General features: G+C 49.8%; 1 protein-coding gene across 1 annotated transcript; it reads left to right on the top strand.

Annotated features, from left to right (window-relative positions):
• Positions 1-453: 453 nt before the first annotated feature.
• Positions 454-25,767, top strand: MISP (mitotic spindle positioning). Its single transcript, XM_056867724.1, has 6 exons — positions 454-547; positions 709-785; positions 6,938-8,966; positions 19,221-19,414; positions 23,425-23,463; positions 25,629-25,767. The coding sequence occupies exons 1-6, from the start codon at positions 454-456 to the stop codon at positions 25,746-25,748; spliced, it is 2,553 nt and encodes an 850-aa protein (XP_056723702.1). The 3' UTR covers positions 25,749-25,767.
• The last annotated feature ends 42 nt before the right edge of the window (positions 25,768-25,809 follow it).

Raw genomic sequence — 25,809 nt, forward strand, 5'->3', positions numbered from 1 at the left:
CCTCTCAACACAGCACACAGAACTAGGGTTGCCAACCTCCAGGTACTAGCTGGAGATCTGCTATTAAAACTGATCTCCAGCCGATAGAGATCGGTTCATCTGGAGAAAATGGCCGCTTTGGCCATTGGACTCTAGGGCATTGAAGTCCCTCCCCAAACCCCGCCCTCCTCAGGCTCTGCCCCAAAAATCTCCCGCTGGTGGCAAAGAAGGACGTGGCAACCCTACCAGGGAAGAGTTTCGAAATAATTGGTAGCGTTATTATTCACATGATTCATAAAATGTTGTACAAACAAAACTGAGTATGTTTGGATATAATTTTACTTTAGAGAAGAAAGCATTCGATGTTAATTCAAAAATAAGTTAGCGTTAATGTTAAAATTAGCAGAATATGCAGTGATGGCATGACTAATCTTATTTTAGAGAAGAATGCACTAGATCCGTGTTGGCGAACCCATGGCACCCGTGCCGGATTGGGCACGCAGAGCCCTCTCTGTGGGCACGCACAGGGAACCGTCGCCTCTGCCTAGGGTTGTGCCGTATTGCCGCGGTGAGGGTGCTGAGGGCAGTACTCCTTCTCCCCATGCCCACGCTCCCCATGCCTGCGCTGGCACCCTTCCTCTCCTTGCACCTGGGGCAAGCCCCTCCCTCTCTCTCAGCTGAGCTGCGGCCACAGCTCAGCTGTTTGTCGGCGCCGCTCGCCTCGGACAGGTGAGGCTGTGGCCGAGCGCCTTGTCATGGCGCGGTTCCCGGCGTCGTCGTCTCTCGGGCTGTGCCGTGTTGCCACGGTGAGGGCGCTGAGGGCGGTGCTCCTTTTCCCAGGCCCACGCTCCCCATGCCTGCGCTGGCGCCCTCCCTCTCCTTGCACCCGGGGCAAGTGCCCCCACCAAACCCCTCCAAGATCCGGCCCTGCTAGAGACAGTAGCTCTGTTCACAGGTTGCGGTGAATGTGTGTGTGCATCTTCGTGGCCTCTGTGCAGCCCCACATGGGATCTGCGCAGGTGCAGGCCAGCCACGGAGAAATTTCTCCCCCTCGCCCGTTTTCTGCCTGGCAACAGCTCTGCCCGCGTCTTCCAACCCTCAGTCCTTCCTTCGCCACCGCGGAGTGTAGACATCTAGAGAGCTTCTCTTCAATTACTTCAGTGTTCCTGGCTGAGTGAATGAGTAAAACCCCCCGTTTATTCAGGTTCATTTGGAAAGTGAACATGCAATGGCTTCTTCTTACGAACAGGTGTACGCCTGTACCTGAAGGTTGTACATACATTCACTGTAACATGTGAAGAGGGTTAACACCTCTGCCTAATGAAATGATCTTTCATAATTAGGAGTGGTGGAACGAAAACCTCAGTATTCAGGTTAAATTGCCGTGTTGGCACTTGGCAATAAATAAGTGGGTTTTGGGTTGCAGTTTGGGCACTCGGTCTCTAAAAGGTTCGCCATCACTGCACTAGATGTTGTGTGTGTGTTAAGTGCCGTCAAGTCGTTTCCGACCCATGGCGACCCTATGAATCAAAGTCCTCCAAAACGTCCTATCGTGAACAGCCTTGCTCAGGTCTTGCAAACGGAGGGCCGTGGCTTCCTTTATAGAGTCCATCCATCTCTTGTGGGGGCTTCCTCTTTTCCTGCTGCCTTCAACTTTTCCTAGCATGATTGTCTTTTCCAGTGACTCTTGTCTTCTCATAAGATGTCCAAAGTACGACAGCCTCAGTTTAGTCATTTTAGCTTCTAGGGTCAGTTCAGGCTTGATTTGTTCTAAAACCCACTGATTGGTTTTTTTGGCTGTCCGTGGTATCCATAACCCTCTCCTCCAACACCACATTTCAAAGGAATCTACTTTCTTCCTATCAGCTGTCTTCATTGTCCAGCTTTCACTCCCATACATAGTAACAGGGAATACAGTGGCATGAATTAACCTAATCTTGGCGGCCGGTGACACATCCTTACACTCCAGAATCTTTTCTAGCTCCTTCATGGCTGCCCTTCCCAGTCTCAACCTCCTTCTGATTTCTTGGCTGCAGTCTCCCTTTGGGTTGATGATGGAACCAAGCACTAGATGTTAATTAAAAAAAAAATTGAGTGTCATTTTTAAAAATATTAACCAATATAGAGAAAGCTAGCAAGTAAGAAACTCCTCTAACCATGGCCTCCTCAGGCTCCACTCCAGAAATCTCCAGGTATTTGCCAACCCGGAGCTGGCAACCCTATATGGAACTCACTGCTACTGGATGGCAAGATTTGGAAGGGGGTTGGACAAACCCATGGCAATGGCGGTGGAGGAGAGGCCCACCAATGGCTATTCACTACAATGGCTAAACGGAACCTCCATTTTCAGAGACAGTCTACCTCTGGATAGTAGTTGCAGCAACCGGAGAAGCTGTGGCCTCTCTGCCCCTCGAGTCACCCTTCTGGGGCATTTGGCCGGCCACTGTAGGAACAGGATGCTGGACTGGATCCACCTCAGCCCTGTTTCTCTCTCCCCCAAACCACCCACCAACACCCCCCTCTTTCAACAGCCTCTTGTAAAAGCCTGGGTTCGGATGCTGGCATTGGACTGATTTTCGCATGGCGCTCCAGTTAATGTTTACCAACGTCGATGGGTTACGAAACGCCACTTGTGACCCATGCTCTCTCCGCTGTTTTTCTCCCTCGCTGTTTTTGCAAAATCAACACTGCAACAGAAAGTCAAAAGGGTCCAGGTGGCTTAGCAGATCTGGAAAAATAGGATAGGGTGTCATTGACAACGTGAAATAGGACAGTGTAACACACACACCCCAGTGAAAATTCTGATTTCTTCCAGCAGAGGGCAATCACCACTAACTTTTACGGAGGGCAGAGCACGAGATTTTGATTTTTTTCTTCTATTGTTTCTGTACCAAATCCTGGGGAAATGCTTGGTAGGGTTGCCAGCCTCCAGGTGGGAACAATAAGTTCAAGCAAATACAATATATTCCAATAGTGATCCAAACAAAATCCAACTACTGGTCTCCTAATACAGTTACACAAAATTCAAATTGCACGGGGAGATAGCATCAATAATAAATAATACAGGTTAGTATAAATTTCAATATTTGGTATCTATATAATATTTATTTCTTATATTCTCTCATCAGATGTCAGACAAGCGAGGAAGACGGCCGTTTTGTTCTTCATCAGTTCCTCAAACCTGAGTCTTTTCAGTTGATATATATTCATTAACGTCTTACAAATTCTATTTTACATCTCCCCATGGGTAGAGATAGGAGCCCTGTGGCGCAGAGGGGTCAGCTGCAGTACTGCAATCCAAGCTTCTGCTCACGACCTGAGTTCGATCCCGACGGAAGTCGGTTTCAGGTAGCCGGCTCAAGGTCGACTCAGCTTTCCATCCTTCCGAGGTTGGTAAAATGAGTACCCAGCTCGCTGGGGGTAAAGGGGAGATGACTGGGGAAGGCACTGGCAAACCACCCCGTAAACACAGTCTGCCTAGGAAACGTCGGGATGTGACGTCACCCCATGGGTCAGGAATGACCCGGTGCTTGCACAGGGGACCTTTACCTTTTATGGGTAGAGAACTGATCCTTCTGCCTAGTAAGGCTAGTATCTTCAGTTCAGCTTCTGAGGTTCCCTGTTAGGATACCTGAGGTTCCCTGTTAGGATACTGAAATTTATACTTATCGGTAGTATTTATTATTGATGCTCTCTCACCGTGCAATTTGAATTTTGTGTAACTGTTATTAGGAGACCAGTAGTTGGATTTTGTTTGGATCACTATTGAATATATTGTATTTGCTTGAACTTATTGTTTCTGTGTGAATTTGGAAGAAGTACTGAGTACACAGAAGTGTCTACTTGTTGCTAAGCCTCCAGGTGGGGCCTGGAGACCTCCCAGACTTTCAGATGATCTCCAGACGTCAGTTCCCTCGGAGAAAATGGCTGCTCTGGAGGGTGGGGCTCTATGGCGTTACACCCTGCTTGGATCCCTCCCCTCCCCAAACCCCGCCCTCCCCCAGGCTCCATCCCAGGATCTCCATTAATTTCCCAGCCCGAAGTTGGCAGCCGTAATGATTGTGTGTGTGTGTGTGTGTGTGTGTGTGTGTGTGTGTAAAGTGCCGTCGAGTCGCTTCCGACTCCTGGCGACCCTATGAATGAAAGTCCTCCAAAATGTCCTATCTTTGACAGCCTTGCTCAGATCTTGCAAACTGAAGGCTGTGGCTTCCTTTATTGAGTCAATCCATCTAACAGGAACCCTAATGATTAGGGTTCCTTTTCTTAAAAATAAGAATTTTATTTCATTTTAATAAAAAATAGAAACAGAAATAGAAAACAGAAAAATACAGAAAAGTGAAAACGCAATACAAAACAATACAAAAGAAGTTCTGGGTGGACATACAAATATTTGGTCAAATTACCACATATATACAATTATTTTTCTATCCTACTTAAAGTCTGTATTATGCCAAGTTTCTACACTCTTAATATATCATCCTCGGGCAGCCCATTCCTAACTTTTCGGCGGCCAGGGACATCGTGGCTGCGGTGCTTCCGAAGGCTTTTAAAGGCTTTTTTAAAAATGGGTCTTTTTACCCCATAAAGAACAGTAGGGTTGCCAAATGCCAGGTGGTGGCGGGCAAACCCCCGCCTATCCACCTGGCTGCCCGCCGACCCTCAGCTCAGACCATACTCGTTTCGGCTGTGAAAAAACATATCCTGAAAGGAATACTTCTATAGGTAAAAAAAGGTAAAGGTCCCCTGTGCAAGCACCAGGTCATTCCTGACCCATGAGGTGACATCACATCCCGACGTTTCCTAGTCAGACTGTGTTTACGGGGTGGTTTGCCAGTCCCTTCCCCAGTCATCTTCCCTTTACCCCCAGCAAACTGGGGACTCATTTGACCGACCTCGGAAGGATGGAAGGCTGAGTCAACCTTGAGCCGGCTACCTGAAACCGACTTCCGTCAGGATCAAACTCAGGTCGTGAGCAGAGCTTTTGACAGAAGTACTGCAGCTTAACACTCTGCGCCACGGGGCTCCTACTTCTATAGGAGCCTAAGATTATAAAGGCAACTCTGGATGAAATATACACAAACACGTTTTAGACTTTACAACTTACAAATGTCAGCTTACTCGGTCTAAGGATTGCAGTTTTCTTATACATTCTTATACATTCACGCACTTTCAAAATGGCACAGAATTGTATTATTCGGGCCACTGAAGAAGGCTTCACAGCTGAAATGGGAACGGTCTGAGCTGTGATATTGCTTGGGTATATTGTCACACTGTTGTAATTTTGTGTTCTTGTGTTTATTTGGCATGTTCAGCACAGGTACATAGAGGCTAGAACAGAGCTACATACAAGCTGTGTATATTTATATCAATTTTGTGTTTGTATTAAATGTATTATATATTATTCACAAAAATAACTTGTGTAAATATCAGCCCAAGATTTCATGTTGATTCCTTAGCTTTTGGGTACCTTATTAAGGGTGTATAGTCCTCAATCCATTGGAAGACTAGACGTGGGCATTTATTTTTCCAGTATTGTAATGTAATTCTTTTAGCCAACAGTAAGGGCACCCAGGGTCAATTTTTGTTGACCATCGTTTCGTCTCCTGGAGACCAGCAAATAGTTTAAAAGTACATATGCATCCTCAAAGTTCAATGAATTTTCGAATACAAAGTTGAGATGAGTCATCGGTGGTGGAAAATGCAGTCAAGTTGCAGCTCTTTTACAACAACCTTGTAGGGTTTTCAAGGCAAGAGATGTTCAGAGGTGGTGTGCCATTGCCTGCCTATGTGTCGCAACCCTGCTTCCTTGGCGGTCTCCCATCCAAATGCTAACCAGGACAAACCCTGCTTAGCTTCCAAGTTCTGACAAGATTGGGCTAGCCTGGGCCATCCAGGTCAGGGCACGAGTAATTATTTCTCCTCAAAAGACCAAATAACTGGACAGGCCCAACGTATTAAAAGATATGGCTTGTAAGTAAATATAATTCCTTTCATAGATTTAATAGCCACTAGCTATCCATCAACCACTTCACACATTAAAAATGGGAAATGAAATTTAATTTTTCCTTGACGCTATAAAGATAAAAGTTGCCACATCTCTCATGCAATTGACCGATCTATTTGGCAGCAGATAACGCAGAATCCGCTTCTCAGAAAACGTCCTTAGCTGTTTTATCCAGGGAGTGATATATTTATTTCGTGCAGTATTATTCTGTGGACATGCTAAAACAACGTCAGCTAGGGAGTCTATTTGATCTGGACAAAATGGGCATTTTTGTTCATCTGCAATAATTTTTATTGTATCGCCCTTGTGTCTCAGCTTGTGGCTTGTAAGTTACAGCGCCAAGAACTAGATACTTTACCTAGTCCTTTACTAAAAAGTCATTGTGGTGTCCAATATATTCCAAACATAATTTTTTTTGTTGAATAAGTCAAAACTTGAGGTCTATAGAAACAACAGGTGTAAGATTAAGGGCCCTATATCCCATTCCTTTGGCAAAACGGGGCAATCTAGCTCCTTCTTCTGTTCCTTTGCATATCATATTTATTAATTGACATCAAATATTTATAAACAGGTGGTTATGAGGCAGATTGCAAAGGAAGCAGTTGTGTTCATGCCTTCCCACGCATGCGCGAGACGCATTCGATCCTCACCCAGGTGCTAAATTGGTAGAGGCCCTCGAAACCAGATAAACGCAGGCATCCGTGAGCGTGCTGGCCACGGCACCGTCTCTGCCGAGCTCCAACAAGTGGCAAAACGGACATTTGTTTTTGCATTGCCCCAGAACAGGGATAATGTTTCCCCAGGAACGGGGACCAGGAAACAGGGACGATCACTGGTAAACAGGGACAGTTATGATATCCGGGATGCCCAAAATGGCAAAAAAATTCTAAAGGTCACTGATGTTGAACTTGGCGCCGCTCTTAATGTGTGTGCTTTTATTTCCTTGTTTTCCAGACACCACAAGCAGCCCCCGCAGCAGGCGAAAATCGTTACGGAACCCAAGAAAAAGTACCAGAGAACTCTGCTCCAGAAATGGATCCAACCTCCAGAAATGTGATCTGCCCCATCCCACAGAACACAGATCCCAAATACGAAGAACAGAATGGAGACAGAACAGTCCCACCGGGAGAACGGGAGATTGAGGTCACCCACAATGAGTATCTTAACTTTGGCCCCTATGACCAGAGGATGGGAAATCAGTGGGAAATGATCCATTTCTCAGAAGATGGGCTTAAATCAGTGACAAAGGCCGTAAATGGAAAGAGGGACCTCTGGACACCATCCTGGGACAGAGAATCCAAGTTGGACGTGGTGAGGACGGGGCCACTGTACGACATCCGAGCTTATAAAGGGGAGAAGAAGCCCTCCCGGCTTTATGAGGAGGATGAGGGAGAGTTGTGTTACGAGCTTCCTCCTGAGAACCTCTCGCCCGAGAAAGCCAAAGAGCTAGAAGAAGAACGGCGAGAGGTTATCAAAAGCCAAGCGATGAAGAAGAGCACCACCATAGCAGAAAAGTTGACCTCTGCGGACGAGCTGGAAGCTCCAAGCCCACCCTCACCCAGTGGAGAAAAGGCCGAGGCCAAAATAAGTTATTCTATGGGGTTTGCAGTGTGTTTCGACAAACCTTCCCCGGGATGGGTGCAGACAATTATTGACCCTGAAAACATAGATACGGAGCAGATAAATTTTGCTGCGGCCCGACAACAGTTTTTGGCCCTGGAGAAGAGTAATCCAAACTTGCTCCTGGGGCCAAGGAAGCAAGTTATGTCTCCAAGGTCACCAGCAACCCAAAATATTTATGAAAGAGAGCGTCAGGGCCACCTGCAGGGTGATGGAGATCCTGATGGGCATAGCCAGAGAGAACCGGACCTCTCCAACGAGAAGGCTGCTCCAATTATTCCCCAAACAACATGGCCTGCTTTCAAGGGAAGAGTTGCAATTTACCAAGACTTTTCTGGAGAAAATCTGGATTTGGGGAAAATGGGCTGTGATTTAAAGACTGAGGATCGTAACGGAAGGCTACCCCAAAAGGAATCTGGGGACACTCTGGGTTCGGAGGACGGCGGCCAAGATCCTGCCGAAGAGCTGGAGGCCAAAGACGAGACCCCCATTGAACGGGAAATCCGCTTGTCCGTCGAGAGGGAAGAGAACCTTTGGCGGGAGCGAGGGATTCCAAGAGTGAACAGCCGGGATGAGCTGGTGGAGATCCGATCCAAGCCTCTCCTCTCTTCTCCCCTCTCTGCTTCGGCGTCCTCCAGGAAAAGGAAGGACCAAGCGCGTGTTTCCTTTTACGTCCAGAGGGAGATCGAGCAGGAAACCAAACGTGAGGAGGACCTCCAAAAGGAAGGGAGGCTGCCTGGGACGTATGACAAGGGGACCCCGCAAGAGCTTGGAGAACTCAGGAAGGTTTTTGAAGGGGAGGGGACCCTGCCGCCCTCTGCATGCAAGCCAGGGCATCTGGGAGAGGTGCAGGAGCCCACCCCAGAGCTGCCTGCCCGCCTCCCTGTTGCCCATGACAAGGAAAGGATCATTCACCAGGACATGAATCAGAGCTCTGTGGACACTCGGTTGTGTTCTGTCCTGGATGCCGGTGTGGGGAACGAACCCCGTCGAAGCAGGCAGGGAGAGGCGCCGAGGCCCAAACCTTTAAGCGCGAAGGAGACTGCAGACCCAAACGCGCCACTGGTGCTACTGAGGGAACATTTTGTGGTTCCAATGCAAAAGGGGACCCTTCCAGGTGATCAGGGGTGCCCACGTGCCCGGAGAACGGAAGGGAGGCCCAAGTGGGCATCCCCAAAGGAGGAGCTGTACACTCTGAAGACGGGCAAGCCCCGAATCTCGCTCTTGATTGACCAGGAGATCCAGGATGCTCTGAAAAGGGAAGAGGAGCTGCAGGAGCGACGGAGGAAAGAGAGGCTGTCCACAAGTGGAGACGTGGAGAAGGGCACGGAGAAGGGCCTCTGCTCTCACCTGCGGTCTCAAGGCTCAGGTAAGGAGACTGGAAGGCAATGGGACAAGGAGCTAGAGGGAAATGCTCAAAAGCTGGAAGCAATTTTTTTTAATGGAGGCAGGAGGTTGTTTGAATGCTGTCAAAGATGGGGGAGGGGCAGAAATTAATTTCTAATGAGGATCCCAGGCAGGTATGGGATCCCTGCCATCTGTTTTCTTTCTTTGTTTGTTTCCCCCTGTTCTTAGACAGAGGTCTTGAACAATAAAACCACAAAACTAAAATAAGACCCGTCTCTAAAAACACCTCCCTTTGGCTTTTCTCTGCAGCCTCCGAAAAACGAGCAACAAAATAAGTACGCTGAGGGTCATAAGAGTCCTATAAGAGAAACGGAACCCTTTGCTCCAAAGTTGCTCGAGAAAATGAGGACCATTTGTTAAAACACGGTATAATCCATTTTAGCCTAAGTTGGTACATGTAAGGACAATGCAAAAGGATATGTACCAAGGAGTCCATTGACTGAAGAGGGCAGGGACACAGCCGGTCTGAAAAAGGGATCGTTGGCATTCAGCCCAGCAAAACCACTGAAAAAGGTCAATTAAATCTTGAATGCATAAAGATTCTACATAACTTTGGACTAATCCAGATAGGAAGATTACCCTTAAATAACAGGCCCAGGGCACGCAGAGACCTAACATCTGCTCCTTACTTCTAAGAGAAGGCAAGCTGCAAGGAGTCGATGGGCGCTCTGTACATGTTCAGAGACTACCATCACTACTACTTTCTGACAGTTAGAGCAGTTCCTCAGTGGAACAGGCTTCCTCGGGAGGTGGTGGGCTCTTCTTCCCTGGAGGTTTTTAAGCAGAGGCTAGATGGCCATCTGTCAGCAGTGCTGATTCTGTGAACTTAGGCCGATCATGAGAGGGAGGGCAGGAAGGGTTGTGTCTGTGATCGGCTCTCGTGGCCCTTCCTTACATGCCCAGGGTAATGCCGATCGCCACTTTGGGGTCAGGAAGCAATTTTCCTCCAGGCCAGATTCGCCAGAGATCCTAGAGGGTTTCCCCCCCACCTTCTGGGCATGACGTAGGGGTCACTGGGGGTGTGGGAGGGAGGTATTTGTGAATTTCCTGCATTGTGCAGGAGGTTGGACTAGATGACCCTGGTGGTCCCTTCCAAATCTATGATTCTATGGATTGTATGATAGCGCATCACACCTATAATGTTCCTTTTTGCTTGCAAGCGAGGAACAGGGCATTCAGTAAGGGACCTGCTGTTAGGTGCACACAACAGTGTTCCTAGGGTTGCCAACCTCCAGGTATTAGCTGGAGATCTCCTGCTATTACAACTGATCTCCAGCCGTTAAGAGATCAGTTCCCCAGGAGAAAAGGGCCGCTTTGCCAATTGGACTCTATGGCATTGAAGTCCCTCCCCTCCCCAAACCCCGCTCTCCTTAGGCCCCACCCCCAAAACCTCCCGCCGGTGGCAAAGAGGGACCTGGCAACCCTAAGTGTTCCAGTCATGGATTAGCAAAGAGATACAGGGACGGGAGCAACTGTTTTCATGAGAAGAGAGCTCAGGCAGTCCACGGTTCTAACTAACCAAAGAAATAACTGCACAGGGACTCCACCCTTTGAGAGTAAGCCAACACACACAAATATCAGTTCCATTGGATTGCATACAATATCCACAATGTGTGTGTGTGTGTGTGTGTGTGTGAAGTGCCGTCAAGTCAGAGGATAGATTCTAATTAATAATTGTTGAAAATACATCCATATATAGATAATAAAAAATAAAATACAAAGACTTCCCCTACACCTCCCTCAGTCTTATCATTTATCTGTAATCTCCTTTGTTTAAGATTCTAATCCTAATATTATTACAAACATTCATAAACATTTACTATTTCATTTACCTATTTTAAAATAAAGAGCAAAAAATAAACAACAAAAAGGAAAAAAGAACAGATATATAAAAATAAAAATAAAAATGGATTAGATAATATGTAACATTTTTAACCTCCTTTAAAAATGAATATTCTAATTTATCCGTTTCTCCCACATATCTGATAACTGTCAATTATGTTAATGTAATTAATTATTCTGGTTTTATCAAAGCCAAACCGTTTAATTAGACCTTTTAGTTAAATCCCAAGAAAAACTAAGCCCTTTGACCCAGTCTCTTTATCTTAAATTTCCAACTTCCTCTCTTTCCCAGTAGCTTTGAACAATGAAGGGCATCCATGGAAGTTGTTAATGCAGTTCCCTCTGTGAAAATTGATGTAAGATAGTGAATCTGCAACAGATTTTCATCCATCCCCAAGGCGAAGAGAAAAATCCCGGTGTTTCCAGCTGTTTGCCCTTTTAAGTTCTCCCAGTTAACTTTGAAAAGTTCATCAGGTAGTACATACAACCAAAAATCCAAGTCGCTTACATTCATCTCCATGGTTATCAGTCGGGTTGATTCGGTTTCTTCTTGCAGGTATATATCCTTCGAAAATCCTTCGTAGCTCTCCATCTCCTTTGCATTGTTTAATTCTTCATTTAATGGTTTATCATTAAGGGGAGCTTCCTTCTCTCATCTTAGATCTCATTGTCATAATCCGGACTTTAATGTCCTTAAGATCTCCCAGAATTTCATCCAATTTCCGAATAGCAAGTTCATAGGTGTTGTTTGTCAGAGAGAAGAGTCGATCCATGCATATAATCTCACTTTCCGTGGTTGCCACTTCTGGTGGTTAGTTGAAGTTTAATTTGTAAAATCCAGACAGGAATACGTTTGTGAGAGTCCCCAACCTAGCTGGGCAAACTTCGCCAAATCAATTGCTCAGACTTGGATGCAGAAACAAAAGATTTATTGAAGGCTTCAGGTAGAGAAGACAGGCTCATGGATACAAAGTTGCGAGTGACTAGCTTATCGGGGTTACAGTATTTATCTACTACAGGGCACGAAGGTTCACACGCATGGGAGGCATGGGAGGTTACAAGGCAAACCGGTGCAGCATAAAACATCAAACAGTCCTAGAGAGACAGTGAGGGCTATCTGCATTTCAAGGCCGGACTCGGCCCGAGGGAGTGAAGACAGAAAGCACAGCAGGGGAGGAGAGGTGGCACCTGGGCAAGAAGGACGAGGCGGGGGACTCGGGAAGATACACAGAGGTGCGAACTGCTTGTACGAGTTCAAAGGGGTAGAGATAGAAACAGATAAGAGCCAAAACCAGATGGCCCTCACATTCTGCCCCCCTTAAGGCCCCCCTCCCGCGAGTTCGGGAGGTCGAGGCTTCTCGGGATAAGCGCAATGGAATTCGTGTACGAGCCGGGGGGCGGCCATATGGGGGGCTGCAACCCATTCATCGTGCGCAGCGCCTAGATGTTTCCACCGTACAAAATAATACAGCTTTCCCTTTTTCCACTTGGAATCCAAAACCTTGGATACTTCCATGTGGGTATCCCCTCCCACAACAGTGGGCACTTCTGGCTTGGAAGGGGGGTGGAACTGGGGAGCGGAGACGAACGGTTTGAGCAGACTGATGTGGAAAACGGGGTGTACCCCGCGGAGAGTTTTGGGAAGATCCAGCTCCGCAGTGACCTCGTTTATCACCCGGGTAATGGGGAAGGGGCCCACATAACGGTCACTGAGTTTTTTACAGGGTCGGAGGGAACGCAGATTTTTTGTGGAAAGATAAACCTGTTCTCCCACTCGGAGTTCCCATCCCTGTGACCGGTGTTTGTCGGCCTGTTCCTTGTATTTCCGCTTGGCCCGTTCAAGGTTCTTCTGTAGCCAGGGCCAAGTGGAACTGACCGCCTGTACCCATTCCTGCATCTCAGGCACTGCCTCGAGTTCGGGGGAGATGGGGGCGGCACCGAAAGGGCCGAAATCTGTTCCGTATACCACACGGAACGGACTAAACCCCGTGGAGGAGTGGGGGGCGTTGTTGTATGCGTATTCGGCGAAGGGTAACAGGTCCACCCAGTCATCCTGATGGTAATTGACATAACATCGGAGGTAGCACTCGACCACGGCATTCACCCGTTCGGTTTGGCCATCAGTTTGCGGGTGGTAGGCAGACGAGAGACCCTGTTCCCCCACCCCCATAAGCTTCAGGAAGGCCCGCCAGAATTTGGCAACGAACTGGGCCCCTCTGTCGGAGAGGACCTTCCTAGGGATCGAGTGAAGCCTGAGGACATGGGTGACAAACATTTTGGCCAACCCCTGCGCCGACGGGAGTCCCGCGCAGGGGACAAAGTGGACCTGCTTGGAGAAGAGGTCTGTAACAACCCACAGTACGGTTTTGCCCCTGCTGGGGGGTAGATCAGTGACGAAATCCATGGCGATCACCTCCCATGGCCGGGTGGGGATCTCCAGAGGTTTCAGAAGCCCTGGGGTTTTGCCCCCCCTGTTTTTGGCAGTGGCGCATATGGGACAACTGCGAATGTACAATTCTACATCCCCTCTCATGCCCGGCCACCAGAACTGCCGCCGTACCAAATGCAACGTCTTGACAAACCCAAAGTGACCGGCCAGCTTGGCTCCGTGGACCAGTCCCAAAACCTCCTTGCGAAGAGAGGTTGGGACATAGAGTTTCCCTTCCTGAACCCACCAGGACTCTTGCTGTTCCATACCGGAAGGGAGCGTCTGCTGCTCCGCTTCCTGTAGGGACGCTTCCCGGAGGCGTTGCTGGAAAGCCTCCGGGATTCCCTTGAGCGAGGGACCACTGGGGCGGCGGGTTTGAGACCGGGTGGAGACCGCCAAACCCGGGATCTCTCCCCTTTGCTCAGGAGTGAACAGAGAGTCCACAGGACGGTCAAAATCGTTGCGGTACTGGGGCAGTCGGGATAGAGCATCCGCTAGGGCGTTTTCCTTGCCGGGCACGTGTTTGAGGGTGAACCGAAATTTGGCAAAGAATTGGGCCCAACGTATTTGCTTGGCGTTGAGCTTTCTAGCCCCTTTGAGAGCCTCCAGATTCTTGTGATCGGTACACACTTCGAACGGGTATTCCGCCCCCTCTAGAAAATGCCTCCACACAGTGAGGGTGTGCTTAACTGCCGCGGCTTCTTTCTCCCAGATGGCCCAGTTGATTTCGGACTGGGTAAACTTCTTGGAGAAATAGGCGCATGGCTTTAAAGCGCCACTTTCATCCCGCTGCAGGAGGGCCCCTCCCATAGCTACATCGGATGTGTCCACCTGGACCACAAACGGTTTGGTGCAGTCCGGGTGGGCCAAAACCGGTTCGGACGAGAAGAGTAGCTTCAAGTCCTCGAAAGCCTGTTGGCAGGGAGGGGACCATTGCAGTCGGGCCGAAGGTAAAGCGGCATTGGCACCCTTTCCCTTAGTGCGCAGAAGGGAAGTGAGGGGAAGAGCCACTTGCGCAAAGTTGGGAATGAAATTGCGGTAGAAGTTGGCGAACCCCAGGAACTGCTGCAGTTGCTTGCGCGTAGTAGGGGGTTCCCAATCTCGCACAGCCTGAACCTTTCCGGGGTCCATTTCCAACCCCTGGTGGGAGATTACATAGCCTAGAAAGGTAATGGAAGGCTGGTGGAACTCACACTTAGACACTTTGGCATATAACTTGTGGTCCCGTAACCGCTGGAGGACCTCCCGCACCAGCCGGACATGCTCTTCCATGGTTTCAGAATAAATGAGTATATCGTCCAGAAATACCACCACCCCCCGAAACAACAAATCATGTAACACTTCATTGATTAACTGCATGAACACACTCAGAGCCCCAGAAAGTCCGAACGGCATGACTAAATACTCAAACATGCCAAAACAGCTCGAAAAAGCCGTTTTTGGTTCGTCCCCCTCTTTTATGCGGATGCGGTGATAGGCTTCCACTAAATCCAGTTTGGTGAAAATCTGGCCCTCCTTCAATTGTGCTAGCAGGTCTGGAATGAGAGGGAGGGGGTAAGCGTTAGACTGCGTGACAGCGTTGAGCCTCCGAAAGTCAATACACAGTCTTAAGTCACCCGTTTTCTTTTTGACAAAAAAGGCGGGGGCGGAGTACGGAGCCTTGGAGGGGCGGATGAAGCCCCTCGCCAAGTTAGTGTCCAAATAGTCCCGCAACACTGCCTTTTCACTGGGGCTCATGGGGTACACCTTTCCCTTGGATAACTTGCCGTCTCCAACTATTTCAATCGCACAGTCGGTCTCCCGGTGCGGTGGCAGTTCGTCACACTCCCGCACATCAAACACATCCGAATATTGGGAGTATTCCGAGGGTAGGTTGGGGGTATTGGAAACGGGTCCTGGGGAACCCACTAGGGCGGCCGCCGGGGTCCCGGTCATGCGGTCCCTGTCATGCATGGCGCAGGGATCCTCTGGGAAGGTAAGGGTCCGCTTGACCCAATCAATGGAAGGGTTGTGGCCCCGTAGCCAGTTCATTCCCAGTACTACAGGGGCAACTATGGGGGCAATGGTAAAGTACAACTGTTCCCAATGCTCCCCTACAGTCATGACTATCACGGTAGTCCGGTGAGTGACAGGCCCCTTTTTAAAGTCACTCCCGTCCATCTGGGAGAAGCGGAGGGGACCCGGGAGGCGCTTGCGGCGGACTTGTAATTTCCGGGCCGCCTCCTCACTAATCAAAGTGCGGGCGCACCCCGAGTCCACGAGCGCGGGGAATTCTAAAGCTGGGCCCCCCTTGGGTAGTGAGAGGTGAACCCGGATATAAACATTATCTTCCTGGGCGCTTACCATCGGTGGAGCTCCTTGCACAGGGGACGGTGCGGTCTGCTGAGGAGCCCCCCTTACAGCAGACCGACGGCGTTTTTTGCCGGCACATCCCACTCTTCCTCCTCGCTGGACGAGGGGGACGAGGTATTTGTAATCCGTGACTCGGCAGAGTCAGAGGCTGCACTGGTAATCCGGGGTCCCGATGGACCGGTCGAACTGGCGATCCCATCCAGGGCGTGCGCGTGTAGTGCCGAGGGAGTGCTCCGTCGTCCTGGAGCGTTGCTGCGACGTCGCGGCTGACCCTCTGCGGGGGCTTTCTCTGGTTCGCTCGGGACGGGACGATTGGAAGCCGGGCGTCCGGAGTGGGATGGGCATTGGGAGGCGAAGTGACCCTTTCCTCCACAAACCAGGCACACCCCTGCCTCGAAGCGCTTGCGGCGCTCCGCTGGCGTGGGGCCGCCGCCACCTGGGGTGCGAGGGTCACGGATCCCACTTGCCTTGTCTCCTCTCGGTTTAAGGTCGCGGCCGGATCGTTGCTTGGACAAGTTTAGGAGCTGCTTCCTATTTTCGATATCGGCGGCGTGACGCACCCAACCCTCAACGTCAGGGGGGTTACCTTGCATAAAGGCCCAATGCTGCAGGTCCGGGTTTAGGCCCTCCCTGAACAACTGCACCCGGGTAGCCTCGCTCCAGTCCAGAATCCAACTCGATAAGGACTGGAACTCGCTCGCATATTGCGCCACCGACTTGGTTCCTTGGCGCAGTTGCATCAGAGCGGCTTTGGCCCGCTCCCCCAGATTCGGGTCCTCAAACCGGTTACGGAGTGCGATCATAAAGTCATCCAAACTCCGTAGCACAGGGGAGCGGAGCTCGTATTGTAACACCATCCACGCGGCCGCTTCGCCTTGCAGGAGGGAGGCCACATACTGGACCTGGGACTCTTCGGAGGTAAAGGTCCGGCCCTGCTCCCGCATGAAAATGTCCACTTGGACCATAAAAAAGGTCAACTGGTCCCCCGACCCATCATACGTGATCTTCAGGTCCCGGCGGGCCGGGGTGCTGGGAGGAGGCGCGGGGGGAGCCGCCGGTGTCCCATCCGGAGGGTTACCCGGCGGGGGCTGTACCTTCAGCGCGTCCATGGCCGCGGCCATCTCCTCCATCACAAGTTGCATGGCATCTATGCGCTCCACCATCGCTTGGCGTTCCTCCTGCCACTGTCTCCGCTCCTCATCCATCAGAGCGTCCCGGCGGGCGGGGTCGTCCTCGAACCCCGTACCAGTTAAGGCCAAGCGGCGGTGCTTTGCCTCAGTCCGGGAAAGCGACCAACCTTTCGGCGAATCCAGCCAAGTGTTAAAAGTGGTCTTAGGACGTGTGCCCGGTCCCGGGCCCGGGCGGGGCGCACCTGGCACCTTCTGGTCCGGTCTGTCCTTCGGGGCCGGCTTGTCCGGTGCACCGCTTCCGTCCGGCGAGGCCGGAGGGGTAGTTTTGTCCTCGTCGCCTGACATGGCTGTCCCGTAGGGTACAGATGCAGAACGAAGAGGCAAAGACTCGCAACTTAATGTGAGAGTCCCCAACCTAGCTGGGCAAACTTCACCAAATCAATTGCTCAGACTTGGATGCAGAAACAAAAGATTTATTGAAGGCTTCAGGTAGAGAAGACAGGCTCATGGATACAAAGTTGCGAGTGACTAGCTTATCGGGGTTACAGTATTTATCTACTACAGGGCACGAAGGTTCACACGCATGGGAGGCATGGGAGGTTACAAGGCAAACCGGTGCAGCATAAAACATCAAACAGTCCTAGAGAGACAGTGAGGGCTATCTGCATTTCAAGGCCGGACTCGGCCCGAGGGAGTGAAGACAGAAAGCACAGCAGGGGAGGAGAGGTGGCACCTGGGCAAGAAGGACGAGGCGGGGGACTCGGGAAGATACACAGAGGTGCGAACTGCTTGTACGAGTTCAAAGGGGTAGAGATAGAAACAGATAAGAGCCAAAACCAGATGGCCCTCACAACGTTGAGTTGTAAAATGATGTTGCGGGGAGCAGAGTAAAAAGTTGCACGTCTGCCTCCTTCCTTTTGCCTAGGAACTGGGGAAGTACCGTATTTGGGGTTTTCATGGCAAGAGACTAACAGGTGGTTTGCCAGTGCCTTCCTCTGAGTCTGCACAGAAGCCCTGGACTTCCTTGGTGGTCTCCCATCCAAATACTAACCAGGGCTGACCCTGCTTAGCTTCTGAGATCTCACGAGATCAGGCTAGCCTGGGCCATCCAGGTCAGGGCTATCCACAATATAGAATAATATAATCCACAGTATAGAATAATAGAATCATAGAGTTGGAAGGGTCCACCAGGGTCATCTAGTCCAACCCCCTGCACAATGCAGGAAATTCACAACTGCCTCCCACCCCCCCACACCCCCAGTGACCCCTACTCCATGCCCAGAAGATGCCCAAGGTGCCCTCCCTCTCATCATCCGCAAAGCAACAGAGACGGCACACTTCTCGTGAAGCAGGAAAGAGCGCCCATATAACTGGCATAAAGAATTTCCAAGATTGGTGAAGCAGCAAAGCGAAATGGGACAATACTGGAAGCCCATCTCTGTTTAAACCTTGGATTCTGTTGACATTGTGACTGCTGCAGACACAATCAAATGGTGCAATATCTGTTTTGATGGAATATTGGATTTCATGTATGCAAAACACTGTGTTTGATAATTGTGCATAAGGAACTGGCATCACAGAATGTAGATTGCAAGTTTGCATGTTATATGCTTACAGAATATAACTACATTAAAAAGCACTTGTTTTTGGTCATATGTGCTGATAATTTTGTAATACTGTCCATTGGCAGCACAAGTTTTATCATTTTGAGTACCTGGAGGTTGGCAACCCTACATCTCCTCCCTATGCATTGTCCCAGTTGGACTAGGACTGGGGAGACCCATGTTTGAGTCCCCCCACGGCCACAATGCTCACTGAATATCCCTGGGCTAGTCACTCTTTCAGTCTAAGCCAGCGTGGTGTAGTGGTTAAGAGTGGCGGACTCCAATCTGGAGAACCGGGTTTGATTCCCCCCTCCTCCACATGGGTGGCAGACTCTCATCTGGTGAACCGGGTTGGTTTCCCCACTCCTCCACCTGAAGCCTGCTTGGGCTTGTCACAGCTCTCTCTGAACTCTCTCAGTCCCACCTACCTCACAAGATGCCTGTTGTGGGGAGGGGAAGGAAGGCGATTGTAAGCCACTTTGAGACTCCTTAAAGGTAGAGAAAATCGGGGTATAAAAAACAACTCTTCTTCTTCGTTGTGTTCTAACCTACCTCACAGGGGTGTTGTGAAGATAAGATGTACACTACCTCAAACTCCTCAGAGGAATGGCAGGATTTTTTTTTTTAAAGGAATAGTTGTTAGAGGTGATCTGGAAATATCAAAGTCCTGTGGAACGGTTTAGAGACTGAGCTAGGAATCCTGAGCTAGGAACTGGGATCAAATCTTGCCTTTGCCAGGAGCTAAGTAGTATTTTACAAGCTCCAGCGCCACCCTGTCTGCGTTACAAGGATAATAAGGCTGTGCCAACCTCTCTTTTGAAACACGCACTAATTATATTTTTCTCGTTCGGCAGCTTCTGGCGTTGCTGGCAGCTCCCCTGTGTCCGGTTCGCCCATCTTTGTTCCCACCTCGCCCACAAGGTCTCCCGCCTCGCCTTCTCTGCCCACAGGAAGGTTTTCCTCAGAATCGGACAGCAAATCTCACCACAGTGTGAAGCAATCCCAGATGGAGGAGGAGAAGAAGAAGAGGCAGCGGGAAGAAGGGAAGGTAAGGATCGCCTCTTCCTGGGCGCTATCTCCAGATGTTTGCTCCCAAATCTGTATCCACCCTACATAGAATCACAGAGTTAGAAGGGTCCATAGAGGCCATCTAGTCCAACCATCTGCTCAATGCAGGATCAGTCTAGAGAGCATCCCTGACAAGTGTTTGTCCAGCCTCTGCTTAAAGACCGCCAGTGAGGGGGAGCTCACCACCTCCCTAGGAAGCCGATTCCACTGTCGAACAACTCTTTCCGTAAAATAATTTTTCCTAATATCCAGCTGGTACCTTTCCGCCCTCAATTTAAACCCATTATTACGAGTCCTATCCTCTGCTGCCAACAGGAACAGCTCCCTGCCCTCCTTTAAGCGACAGCCCTTCATACACTTAAAGAGAGCGCTCATGTCCCCCCTCAACCTCCTCTTCTCCAGACTGAACATTCCCAAGTCCCCTTGGCCTTTCCTTGCAGGGCTTGGTCTCCAGGCCCCTGGTCATCCTTGTCGCTCTCCTCTGCACCCGCTCCATTCTGTCCACATCCTTAATGAACTGAGGCCTCCAGAACTGCACCCAATACTCCAGGTGTGGCCTGACCAATGCTGTTGGTTTGGGGAGGGGAGGGACTTCAATGCCACAGAGTCCAAATGCCAAAGCGGCCATTTTCTCCAGGTGAACTGATCGCTGTCAGCTGGAGATCAGTAGGAATAGCAGGAGATCTCCAGCCACCACCTGGAGGTTGGCAACCCTAGTGCATATAGATATTAAAAAAGCATTGGGGAGTGGATCGCCCCCTGTGCGACCCCACACGACAAAGATGTTGTGTTGAAACTTTCTCCCCCAGCACCACCCTCTGTCCCCAACCCTGGAGAAACTATTTTGGCCATCTCAGGACCGTCTTGCGTAAATCCAATGTCAGAACCTTTCTGGTTTTAGAATTTTGTACTGTGCCATTTTCTTCTTAATCTTAACTAGGGTAATGTTTAAAACATTTCCCCAGAACGGCGCATGAACACGTTCATGCTGCTTTGGGCTTTTTCTGTTGGTCAACATCACCCCTGCCCTAACAGACTCTATACCAGTGGTGGCGAACCGATGGCACAGGTGCCAAAGGTGGCACTCAGAGCCCTCTCTGTGGGCACGCACACCGTCGCCCCAGCACAGAGTTCGCCTGAGTTCATTCCCCCAGCTGAGGAGGGTGGGGACCAGTGGTGACTTCCCGGCTCCTCCGGGCTCCTTCCCAGCGCCTTCTCCGCAGTCGCTGGCTGCGCGCTCCGGAAATTAAGACTTCTGCCGAGGACTGGAAGAGGTGGAGCCGGGACGGGGCTGGACTGGGACTGGGACGCCTGGGCAGCCGTCTGCGGCAGGTTGGTTGGTGATTGCAGCGCGGGGGATTGGTGGTGAGGGCTGAACGGGGGCCCGCCTGGCGTTTGTGCTGGAGCCGAGCCCTTTGCTTAGCTCGGGTTTCCACTCTGCTCGTTCATGCAGTCGAAGGTGCCTCTGAGCATGTGCAGAGGGCTGTCCCCACCATCAGCCCCCCCCCCGGAAAACTGTCTTTTAAAATTCGTATGAAGATAACAGCTGGAAAAAGAACCAAACTGAATGGGTGTGGGCTATGCTCCAGCTACTTTCCTTCCCCCGCTCAGCCGCCCATGCAGGGTTGCCAACCTCCAGGTGGTAACAGGAGATCTGCTATTTTAATTCACCTGGAGAAAATGGCTTCTTTGGCAATTGGACTCTATGGCATTGAAGTCCCTCCCCAACCCCCACCCTCCTCAGGCTCCGCCCCAAAAACCTCTCGCAGGTGGCAAAGAGGGACCTGGCAACCCCTAGTCCTATGTGGACTTCTAGCTGTGTTGGCACTTTGCGATAAATAAGTGGGTTTGGGGTTGCAGTTTGGGCACTTGGTCTCTAAAAGGTTCGCCATCACTGCTCTATACCATGGGGTGTCAAACATAAGACATGCTTGGCATGCAGAAGGTCCCAGGTTCAATCCCCGGCATCTCCAGTTAAAGGGACTAGGCAAGTAGGTGATGAGAAAGACCCCTGCCTGAGACCCTGGAGACCTGCTGCCGGACTGAGTAGACAAGACTGACTTTGATGGACCAAGGGTCTGATTCAGTATAAGGCAGCTTCATGTGTTCATGTGTTCAAGGCCCAGGGGCCGGATCCAGCTTCTTGAGGTCTCTTATCCGGCCCGCGAGCCAGTAGAGACATCCACTCCCCCTCAGTCCCAAGGTTTCATTGATCAAAGACTGTTCAATAAAAGAAAATACTCTCAGAGTATAATTGTTTTAAGCATGTTTGTATTTTTAGTAAAAAGTGAGTAAAAAATAATATCATCAATTGGCTTTGCCTGTGTCTTCTATAAAGTTTTATCTCCAGTACCTGTCATTAAATTTTATGGTACACATGGCCCGACCAAGTGACATTTATGCCATATCCAGCCCTCATAACAAATGAGTTCGACACCCCTGATCTATGTGCACAAGTGCATTGATAAAACACACCCATACACACCTCATGGTGTGGATGGTGTAAGTATTCAGAGGAACGTTATCAATACTTTCTTGTGTGGTGATTTACTGATGTGCACATCGATTAAGCATTGCATGAAAAGAATCTCAGTGTGGTCATAGGTGTGAACGCATGCAGAATGATTTCTGCCTCGAAGAAGGAGAAGAAGAGTTGGTTTTTATATGCGACTTTCTCTACCACTTAAGGGAGACTCAAACCGGCTTACAGTCACCTTCCCTTCCCCTCCCCACAACAGACACCCTGTGAGGTAGGTGGGGTTGAGAGAGCTGTGACTAGCCCAAGGTCACCCAGCTGGCTTCGTGTGTAGGAGTGGGGAAACCAACCCGGTTCACCAGATTAGCCTCCGCCGCTCAAGGAGGAGTGGGGAATCAAACCTGGTTCTCCAGATCAGACTCCACCATGTTTCATCAGGACGTGTAGGGGGGAGGTACCAATTAACTGAGACCTGGCATGGTGTTGTGATTAGAGTGTCAGAACAGGATCTGGGAGATCCCCACTCTGCCACGGAAGCTCGCTGGGTGACATCGGGCCAGTAGCACGCTCTTGGCATAACCTACCGCACAAGGTTGTTGTCCTTCCCTCACAATACACCAGAGGGATTTTTTTCATTAAAAAAATGACTAATTAACAGATCACTACCATGTAATAAAGGTCCTTCCCTCACAACACACCAGAGGGATTTTTTTATTTAAAAAAATGATTAATGATTAACAGCTCGCTAACGTGTAATAAAGGTAATAGCAGTTTATTGTACCAATACACTAATTCCCAGCTTGTTTGCTTCCCCCCCCCAAGTAAGTCTTTACACATTCATTGTGGTGTTATAAGCAAAAGGTGCAGTCTGCACATTTGTTTATACCTTTGCAAGGAAAAGGGCTAGATGCTTTTTTTTAAAAAAAATGAAAACTGGGAGTTAGCACCTTGTTGCAACAGATCATTATAATGCTACTGTACTATAGTGATCTGTCAGTTACTGATTTGTCTTAAAGAAGTCTGGAAAAAGGCCTCCAGTGAGAGGGGAAGGGAATGACAGTAGTTGGGGGCCGGGGTTAAGGAATGGAAATTGCTGAGGAAACTGCTGTGTTGAAGCCCCAGTGCCACTGCAAATCCCTGCACATATGCAGCAGCATCAGAAGGGGAGGGGCTGTGGCTCAGTTTACAGAGCATCTGCTTGGCATGCAGAAGGTCCCAGGTTCAATCCCCGGCATCTCCAGTTAAAAGGACTAGGCAAGTAGGTGATGTGAAAGACCTCAGCCTGAGACCCTGGAGAGCCGCTGCCAGTCTGAGTAGACAATACTGTCTTTGATGGACCCAGGGTCTGGTTCAGTATAAGGCAGTTTCATGTGTTCATGTGAAGCTACACAGAGATCACCTGGATTCTTTGTATAAACTACGTGAATGAATGTGGGTATTTCTAGACTAAAGGGACAGTATATAAGTGCTGCTTATGATTTCCCATTCTTTGACCTGTCTTTTTCCTCTTTCAGTATGCTGGCATTGAACCCATGGATGAAATCGACACGGAGGTAAAGTAAATCCAGAGCATTGCAGTGGCGGTGGGGAAGTAGAGTTACGTGGGGTTAATTCTGGAGCAAGTCCCTAGGGATGATAAGGGGGATTTATCTTTGGCTGAATTTTGGTATGTGTGTGTGGGGTGGGGAGTAAATTTTCCTAATTCAAAATTTGCGTACAAATCTTCTTTATAGTCCTCTAATTCTATTATTAGGAGCCCCGTGGCGCAGAGTGGTAAGCTGCGGTACTGCAGTTCAAGCTCTGCTCACGACCTGAGTTCGATCCTGACAGAAGGTTGTTTCAGGTAGCCGGCTCGAGGTCAACTCAGCCTTCCATCCTTCCGAGGTCGGTCAAATGAGCTTGCTGGGGGTAAAGGGAAGACGACTGGGGAAGGCACTGGCAAACCACCCTGTAAACAAAGTATGCCTAGGAAATGTTGGGATGTGACGTCACCCCATAGGTCAGGAGTGACCCAGTGCTTGCACAGGGGAACTTTACCTGTTTTAATTCTATTATTGAGGGGGGGGGGAGTCCCTGTTATGGATGGTGTTTGGGAAGGAGGAAGAAAAGTAGACTGAAATTGCCACGTTGCTACTTCAAATTGTTGACCTAGAATCCAATCAAGCCTGAACTGAACTATAGATCAAATCAAGCCTGAACTGACCCTAGAAGCTAAAATGACTAAACTGAGGCTATTGTATTTTGGTCACGTCATGAGACGACAAGCGTCACTGGAAAAGACAGTCATGCTAGGAAAAGTTGAGGGCAGCAGGAAAAGAGGAAGACCCAACAAGAGATGGATTGACTCAATAAAGGAAGCCCCAGCCTTCAATTTGCAAGATCTGAGCAAGGCTGTCAAAGACAGGACATTTTGGAGGACTTTCATTCATAGGGTCGCCATGAGTCGGAAGCGACTTGACGGCCCTTGACACACACACACAGAATCCATCCGCAAACCAAAGGGCACCGGCCAGCTAATGTGAATCGGTTGCCGATACGTCGCCATATCAGGTTTTTGGGATCTCTGCAAATGCCCATTTCAGCTCCATGCCAGATTGAGGTGTGCCGCTTGAAGGGAGATGAAAAAAGGAGTTACTGAGGCTGCTGTAGCCACGTGTGTGCGAGTGTGTATGTGTGAGTGAGTTGGTGGGAGAGGGTGTGCGAAAGGGTGCGCGAGACAGGGTGTATGTGTGAGAATGTGCATGTATGTGAGTGTGAGAGAGTGTGTGTGAATGTGAGACAGTACATGTGTGAAAGACTGTGTGTGAGAGAGAATATGTGTGTATGTGTGAGAGTGTGTGTGAGAGTTTGTGAGAGAGAGTATGTGTGAGAGAGTGTGCTTGTGAGAGGGTATGTATGTGTGAGAGAGAGTGCGTGTGAGAGAGAGGGTGTGTGGGACAGCGTATGTGTGAGACAGTATGTGTGAGAGAGTATGTGTGTGAGGGGGGGTGAGAGAGAGTATGTGTACTTGTGAGAGGAAGAGTGTGTCCGTGAGAGAGTATGTATATGTGTGAGAGGGTGTGTGAGAGAGAGTATGTGTGTGTGTGAGTGTGAGAGAGTATGTGTACGTGTGAGAGAGAGGGTGTGTGAGAGAGCATATGTGAGAGACAGTATGTGTATGTGTGAGAGAGAGCAGGTGTGTGAGAGAGAGTATGTGTAAGAGTGTGTGTGTGAGTGCGTGTGAGAGACTGCATGTGTGAGAGAGTCTGTGTGAGAGACAGAGGGGGGTGAGAGAGAGATAGTGTGTGAGAGAGTATGTGTATGTGAGAGAGAGTATGTGTACGTGTGAGAGAGAAGGTGTGTGAGAGGGAGAGTGTGTGTGTGAGAGAGTATGTATATGTGTGAGAGGGTGTGTGAGAGAGAGGGTGTGTGAGAGAGCGTATGTGTGAGACAGTATGTGTATGTGTGAGAGAGAGCATGCGTGAGAGTGTGTGTGAGTGCGTGTGAGAGTATGTGCATGTGTGAGAGAGAGCATGCGTGAGAGTGTGTGTGTGAGTGCGTGTGAGACAGTATGTGTATGTGTGAGAGAGAGCATGCGTGAGAGTGTGTGTGTGAGTGCGTGTGAGAGAGTATGTGCATGTGTGAGAGAGTCTGTGTGTGTGTGTGAGAGAGAGAGAGATGGAGGGAGAGATCTTGTGTCTATAACAGCCACCTGATGCAGACACCCACTTGTCCCCAGGTTGTGAATTCCACCAAAGTGGTTCGGCATCGAGGCGTGAGAGCTCAGCTCTGGGAGGCCGGCCAAATTCTCAAACGAGGCGAAGAGTCCAATCCGGAGCTGCCGCTCTTTGACTTCTGAGGAGGACCTCAGCCCCCGCAGCTGCCCCGGGGTAGGGGCTCTGCAAGACCCCTCGCTTGCT

Source organism: Euleptes europaea, chromosome 2 (genome assembly GCF_029931775.1).
Source record: "Euleptes europaea isolate rEulEur1 chromosome 2, rEulEur1.hap1, whole genome shotgun sequence".
Lineage (NCBI taxonomy): Eukaryota > Metazoa > Chordata > Lepidosauria > Squamata > Sphaerodactylidae > Euleptes > Euleptes europaea.

Bases quoted from the DNA above. Each gene is read 5' to 3' on its own strand.
- MISP (XM_056867724.1), top strand. From the start codon at position 454: ATGGCACCCGTGCCGGATTGGGCACGCAGAGCCCTCTCTGTGGGCACG. The intron at 8,967-19,220 runs GCTCAGGTAAGG...CTCGTTCGGCAG, and splicing joins CTCTCACCTGCGGTCTCAAG to CTTCTGGCGTTGCTGGCAGC. The intron at 19,415-23,424 runs GTAAGGATCGCC...TTCCTCTTTCAG, and splicing joins GGCAGCGGGAAGAAGGGAAG to TATGCTGGCATTGAACCCAT.